This window comes from Mya arenaria, chromosome 5 (genome assembly GCF_026914265.1).
Source record: "Mya arenaria isolate MELC-2E11 chromosome 5, ASM2691426v1".
In the NCBI taxonomy this organism is placed as follows: Eukaryota; Metazoa; Mollusca; class Bivalvia; order Myida; family Myidae; genus Mya; species Mya arenaria.
The window spans coordinates 65,842,808-65,850,668 of record NC_069126.1 but is presented as its reverse complement, the minus strand read 5'-3'; the positions used below and the strand labels follow the sequence as shown (position 1 = coordinate 65,850,668).

Below are 7,861 nucleotides of genomic sequence, written 5' to 3'. Positions count from 1 at the left end.
TTTGTGCAGTGCTTTTTTGAAAATAAGTTAACCTGGAAAACACGTCAAAGCCTTACTTACAAAGTTGTTCATGGTAGGGATCTTACAATTATCGGGGTTTCAAGTGCTGGGCAATCAACCAAAATTATTAAGATAAAAGACTATAGCCTTCATAAGGTCGATTCTAACAAAGTTCTGAATTAGGAATTACTTTAAAGAGCAATGATTTGGAAAATGCGTTGAAATTCCTAGACATACGATATGATAACCCAGGATTTTATGGCGAGAAAATGCTGTTTTAATTTATTGTATCTGTCTGATTTTCTTTTTATATATCTAAGCCAATGTTTCTATTTCATCTTGAAAATGACCTTTTATCTGAATTATACTTGCTGAGTCGCAGGTGTTTTCAGAGGAGCAACATGATATTGTTTTCATCAAATGCAAGTGTTAAAGGCGTGTTCATTTTTATAATATCTCTTTATATACCAATATCCTTGTTCAACGTTTTAACTTTTAATCGCTATTGTATTCTCCGAACTGATGAGTTCATGATCAACAGTTAGTTCTAAGAAATGTAAACGTTTTGTTTGAAATGACAATACAACATAAAATATCGTTTTAATAATCATTAAATTGAGGAAATGCCTTAATGCTTCGGAAAATTGAATATGAAAACAGAACGGCAAGAAATATTTGCATGTTGACCGTATACCAATGGTCAACAACATACAGTAGCGAGGTTGACCATTACAACGCGGTATCCCCCAACATTTATTTGTTACGCATATTTGGTCTGTCGCGTGTTGTTGTATACATTGTGTGTCTCTCGCATAATGTCTCTAATGTCTATGCCGGGTGCCCTTGAACATGGTCTTCATTATATCTTAGGCTATTGGGCTTGTCCATGTTGTTTCCATTGTAATATAAGGAAGTAGACAATAATTAGTATTTAATGCTTTTGAGATGATTCTTTGAAAGGAATAACTTATTGAAATAAACATAATTCACCAAATAACAAATTAATTTATTCGACATGTAACTATTTAGTTTAATGATCAAACATTTATAGCAATAATTATCATATATGTGCCTGTCAAGCAACACCGACACTCGACTATACTAAGGGCGTGGGTGTCTAAAATCGGGAGACCGTTTGACTTTCAAGCAGAATTGGCGAGTTGATGACACAAATGTATAATCCAAATATTCATTTTATCATAATATGGCATCTCTTTACATCTTGCATTAAATGTTGGATTGCAATGATAATCCTTTTTTTCGTTAGTGAGAAAATGCTTGTACTGCTCAATACGGCGAACACATTTTCTACAGTTGCAGTTAACAAAATCGTATTCCATCAGTTCATTCCAAACCACCATAGAGCTATAACAGATAAAGCACAGCACATCGAGTGTTGAATTCCCTGTCATACTCGTATTACGGAGGACATGCACGTAGCAGCCATTTCCGGCTTTTAGACCATACATCCGGCGGCACGAAAATTCCATCATTCGTCATGAAATCCAAGTCTGTCAACACCAAACAGTGATGATAATACGTGCATGCTGGTTACGTGATGTTGACGACAACTTTAAGTGTCGGTTGTTCACGTATAAATATGGTACTTTGCTTTTGGAGTATTGACTCAATTTGAAAATCAAAATGAAGAACCAAATATTCCTAAAGGCATGACTTAAGAGATAATTGCCTTCTTCAATTAAAAGAAAATGTAACAGGGGCGGATCCAGAATTTGGCATAAGAGAGGCGAAACCTAGGGGCGTATCTTCGGGCATGCACCCCTTCACCAGAACTGATATGTACTGTTAGCTGCGTAGTTAGAGAGGATTTGGTAAACTTTGTTTATTTCAGACTGAAATGGTACATATTGTTGCTTTTGGAGTCTACTCTCAATAAAGGGTTGATTAGCTCAACTATGCAGCTACTCTCCTCTGTAAATATTGGATGTTGAAAATCTGTTGAAAGTGGTGATCGTAGTGTTATTTTGTAAATTAAGTGTTGCCAACACTTAAGTACACGTATATTTCTCAATTTCTCAGATATTCAAGGCATATGACGCCAGTAATATGTCGTGAATACAAAGTTTTCTATCGATTGTTACTTGACAACCGGACGCGCCAATTACGTGTAAACAACCTCGCTACGTCTCACGCACATAAATTGCCGTTCATTTCCGTGTCGCTGTCTCCATTGATCGCAGAATAAACACTGTGATCGTGGTAATAAGATATTAAATTTATTCTCTGAATATCAGCATTATTCAGACTTCAATTGCCTTCGAGGAAATTAAGACATAGAAATACGTGGCGTTTTATTTGACATCTTGCCCGTGGTGTATTATGATATTAATTTTCATGATATTATATTTTCAGGATGAGAGCCGGGAGGCGTTGTCTGTGACGATACGTCTCTCCATGGTTAGTTTGGAAGGGCAAACATATGTTTATTATAAACATTTATTTTAAATATAACTGAACCATTAGTATTGTTTCCTTTTACCTTGTACTTACTACACTGAGGTGTATGCAATCAAGATGAACATTCCTGACCACGTGATATCTAATATGCATGTGTTATTTATGTTCATTATGTAAAATGCAAGAGTATTTCTTATAAAAACCGCAAATAATTGTATCAGCCTTTCCTAATACGACAAACCAACAAATTCCAGTATACCATTGATTTCACCTTTTAATCGTGTTGCTTTACAGAATTGGTCTGACCAGCGTCTGACGTGGAACCCTGCACAGTACGACGGTGTCCAGAAACTATTTCTGCCCGCAGACACAATTTGGCTGCCTGACGTCGGCATTCATAACACGTGCGTTTTTATTGGCGCAATAATAAGGCGACTTCATATGGCGTCCATGTTTGATCTCGATGTTGATATAATATGTATTCGTATGAAACGCGCGATATTGGAGTCATATCACACTATTGTGGAATCATTCATGCATCAACTTGTTATTATATCTACCTCACTTCCGTACGTTAGGTGTAAACACGAGAGTGTACTTTAATTGTAACCAATGTCTGAGAAGTGTATGACCGAAAAATGCAATGAAGGAAAGAGTAATGTGTGTTGATTACAGAGTGGATGGTCTCATATCAGAGCCAAGCACGAGTCACCTGGCCGAGGTCTCACATGTCGGTCATATCCTCATGGTTTCCGTCATGCACGTGCAAACGTACTGTAAAATGACGTTGACGGAATTTCCACGAGACGTTCATGTTTGTGACGTCATCATTGGATCGTGGATTTACTCAGGTAGGCAGTTTATCTTTGTAATCATCTTAGAGCTACAGTAAATTCTTTAACTGCTTATCTTATTAATGTAAAATAACCGTTGTTCTGCATATTCTGTAGAAGAATTTGTGAAACTACTTGGTGTGAACTAATTCATACAAATAGTCTTATAACTTTGTTTCCATATTGACAATTCAATTCAATACACAATATGTTTATTTCGGCATCACAGCTAAAACCCTGATCCTCGAATCCTGGAACGGGATGACGGTGATCGAGCAGGTGCCCGTTTCCTCGGATATTGATGACGTCATACCATCACGTGACGGGCGGTCCTGGGAGTTGTTAGGCCGTGCTGCGTCCGGCGCCATTAAACTGGTTTCTTACGATTGCTGTCCAGGTAAAATAACGTATTGTCCGGCTATTATGATGTGTCCTGTGTGTAGTTACAATAGACAACAAAACAACTAGAAAATATATTTACAATCCTCAAAGTGCATTTTTAAGCACATCACCATGTGTCAAGAACACAGCTTTATTTCTTGTCAATACAGGCCTAAACCAAATGTGTAAATCTTGTTCACAGGCGAGCGTTACGTGCAACTGACGATGACATTGACGTTACGTCGACACGCGCCCTCTCTCTGGCTGACGTTAGTAGTTCCGCTGCTTGTACTATCGTTCTTAACCGCATTGCAGTTTGCCGTCCCCGCCGAAAACCCTTACAGGCCTATCCATGGTGAGATTTGTGATTTGGTATCAATAATCCACAGATGTTTATCAACGCAATCTATGTTTTAAATGACATGATCGCGATGATTATAACACACACACACACACACACACGCACACGCACACGCACACACACATGTACAGATACTTTTTTCATACGATTTTCATTTTTCACTACCTACAGTGTATGTATACCACGTGACAAATTACGTCATAAATGCTACATCGTAAGGCAATATTTTTCCTGAAATAAAGACTTAAAGATAACTTTTCTTTTACTTCACCATTTTAAATACAACAAATGGCAGTCTATGCCGCTTACAGAGCCCCGCCTTCGTGTTATTACAGAAGTTTGATAAGGTGATTAGTTTTGTCAAACACTTCGACAAACCTGTTTCCAAAATAATGTTTTGACAGTGCTCCGTCAGACGGACGTATTGTGAAAAGGTTTGCAGAAGGGTTTTAAAAAACTAAACACTCAATCAAGCTCTGGTAAGAGACCAAAGGCGGAGCTCCGTAAGCGGCGTAGACTGTGCTATATTTCATTTAAAATTGTGAAGAAATAGTGAAGTTATCTTTGTTTTAAGTCAGAAAAATATTGCCCTCCGACGTAGCATTTATGACGCAATTTATCACGTGGTATACACACACTGACCTAACAGTCAGTGTTTTGATAGTGTTGTCAGAATCGCTGTTATTTGAGATTAACCTTAAGAAAATGTTATATCACATTATCTGTTTCACATTACTTCTGATCATTAATAGGACTATAGGATTAGTATCAGAGATGGTGTCCTAAGCCCTTAAAAACAAAAACACACAGTTTCCTCAATGTTATATTTTACCTGTTTTCCCAGGTATGTTGGTGGTTCTGGCGGAGATGTTGTACGTTCACTCCATGTTCTCCTACATACCAGACAGCGTCGACCCTCCTATCATAGGTATGTATGAGGGCCATACGATGGTTATCTTTCAACATTTGTCCATGCCATATGGAAGGAAAACATGTACATTTGCAACTGACAGTGTGAAAATCCTTGTACATTTTGAAACTGAGATTGAGTTTGATACGGCTTTTGCATACAAAGACAAGGAATAAAGGCGCGTACAGGTGGAACTTTCCTATCAAAATCGACGTTCAAATATATTTGAATATTTTATGTACCAAATAAAAAATGTTTTTCCGTCAGAAGAGAGGTGGTTTAACACTTTCAGTCATTTATAAATGAAGTTATTTTCACCTTGGTTCAAGTTCCTGAGTTAACTTGTCGATGCCAGAACACGGCATGAAATATATCATTGACAACTCTCATTTCTATTTGCACAGTTAAACTGGCGGTCGCCAACGTTCTGTGCGCTGCCATTGCCCTCTGTGTCTCCCTGTTAGTCGGTCACGTGACATCCACTTCCGTACGACAGCGGAAAAGGCTTCCACCACTGTTGGCCAAGGTAGCGTTATTTACAGTAGTTTGTGTTGTGAATTAATTATTACTCAGTTAAGTTTGATGCATTGCTATATTGAGGAAACTGTTTTCCAACTTGAGCTAAGATCTCCGAAGACGATTAAAAAGGACGAGTAACACCATTTCGTTGACACCGTTATTTTTTGTTCAATAAGTTGCTTTTTCCCACTTATTGTATGCTTAATTAATAACAGAATTAAAATAACCTATATGCTTATATTGATATATTTTCTAGATTGTTGCCATGACATGCTACTCAACACAAGGTGACGGGCTTCTAAAACCACCGTCACGTCCTGAAAATGCTCCTACTACGGGAGATGAAACATGCACTTTATTTTCCCATAATAACGCGAAAACGTCTAATAACCCGGTTGCTTATAACGAGGTAGAACTTACCGATATAGCAGATATCACTGAAAATAATAACGTGTTTTCCACTTTAGAACGAGAATTAAGAACAATAAACGAACGGTTGAAAGAAAGGCTAGACAAGGAATTATTAGCGACACAGTGGAATATGTTTTCTTGCTGTATAGATAAAGTATTTTTCTGCTTATTCCTATAATTATTGTATTTGTTAATTTGAGCACTGTATTTGTGTTACAGATATATATCTAAATTTTACATAAGTGAATAATATGTGAACATATCATATGTTTTATAATACTAGAAAGTTTATTATTTGAATATTATATAATATATACAAATATGTGCTAATTATGAATATTTACACATGATATTATACACTTTCTAACCAAACCGACGCCAGAATGTGACGACGCCATTAAAAGGTAAACCACGTGCTTACCGTGTTCATTTCTTGACGCGTTTGAAGGTCGCTGCGTTCAATGCAGCCCACAGATAATCATATACAGATGCGATATCAAGGTCAGTGGTTACACACTTGACTATCAAGCCAGGGATCGCAGGTTCGTTTTCCCGCCGCACCACTAAAATACTAATAATCTTCCGGGAGGGACGTTCTGTTTGTGCACTATGCTCCAAAAAACCTTAAATGACTTACAATTTTATCGGAACACTCGTCGAATGGACACGGTCCGCGTATATATAAGCTTTCACATCACCACCACCTCGGAGAGAATTACCCAAACAAGCAAAATGGTGGCGTGACATGATGAAGTAAATTTTGTCTTAATGTTTTAATTTTAAAAAGGAATGAGAAAGAATGGATGCAGATTTTTAAAAAATTGCCGTATTTTTTTCTGAATTCTTATTCAGGGGAATCGAACCATGGAAAGGTTTACAAATACATAGGATAAGGTGCTGTCAACATAGTTCAAACTAATCATCCTATTATGCACTCTTTATCGATAACTTTGTGTTTACTATATAATACACTAATAAGCGTATTTATATGAAGACTAAAAAACGTCTTAAAATCATTGAAAAAACCGATTCTTTAAAATGTATGGTAAGGTCCAGTTACCCGAAATAATGGGTAATGCAGTGCCTTTTTGACGGATTACACAAATTTTCATTTCTCATTGCAGTTAAGTCCAGAATTTAAAGCTGTAAATGTAATACATTGAATTTGAAACTGTTTTTTGGTTTTTAATTTACAGCAGTATTTTGATAAATTCGTTTGCAACTTGTATAAAATTATGTATAAATTATGGACATGGTACTAAACACAGGGCGTATCACTGTAAGCCATTTTCAGATTTGTTTGCAAGAAATGAAAAAAAAAATATAAAATCAATCAAGGGCCCTAATTTGCATTTAGGGTTAAAATGGATAAAATGGAGTTATGTTACCGTAATGTAAGATGGCCGTAAATTATTGTGCTAAGTATTAAGTCAATAAATGAAGGGTATAGATTTTTTTATTAAAATCGTAACTTGCCCTTAAACTTTAACCTGCCCCAAGACTTTAACTTAAGTTTCTAAGTCAATCAGGGGCCATAACTTAAATTAAGGATACTATGGAGTTATCTTACCTCTTTGTGGGATGGCCCTGACCAGCCGTGTGAAGTAATAAGTGAATTGAATGAAGGGTATAGAAGTTATGTATAGTATCCCGACCTGCCCTCAAACTTTAACCTTAGTTCCTTAGTCAATCAGCGGCCATAATTTGTATAACGGATAATATGGAGTTATCTAACCTCATTGTGTGATGGTCCTGAACTACTGTGTCAAGTATTAAATTAATTGAATGAAGGGTATTGGAGTAATAGGTGAAAAATCCTACTTGGCCTAAATTTTAACAGGACGTCGATGCCGACACCGACGCCGACACCATAGTTTAACTAAAAAATGATCAATGTGAATAAATAAATTGCATAAGTGTTTGCTGAAAGCCATATTTGGTACGTTGATATAGCTAAATTTTAGTATTTAACTATTTATATATTGTATTATAATAGTGTGTTTAATACATACTGCTGCGTATTAGTCG

General features: G+C 36.6%; 1 protein-coding gene across 1 annotated transcript in view; it reads left to right on the top strand.

Annotated features, from left to right (window-relative positions):
• The window catches only part of LOC128235890 (neuronal acetylcholine receptor subunit alpha-9-like), an 8,364-nt gene extending 2,300 nt beyond the window's left edge, over positions 1-6,064 (top strand). Inside the window, exons 2-10 of the mRNA XM_052950676.1 lie at positions 2,374-2,418; positions 2,713-2,822; positions 3,094-3,269; positions 3,481-3,648; positions 3,835-3,987; positions 4,838-4,921; positions 5,308-5,429; positions 5,679-5,831; positions 6,053-6,064. Coding sequence (XP_052806636.1) covers positions 2,374-2,418; positions 2,713-2,822; positions 3,094-3,269; positions 3,481-3,648; positions 3,835-3,987; positions 4,838-4,921; positions 5,308-5,429; positions 5,679-5,831; positions 6,053-6,064 — 1,023 coding nt within the window. The remainder of the gene's footprint in view (positions 1-2,373; positions 2,419-2,712; positions 2,823-3,093; positions 3,270-3,480; positions 3,649-3,834; positions 3,988-4,837; positions 4,922-5,307; positions 5,430-5,678; positions 5,832-6,052) is intronic.
• The last annotated feature ends 1,797 nt before the right edge of the window (positions 6,065-7,861 follow it).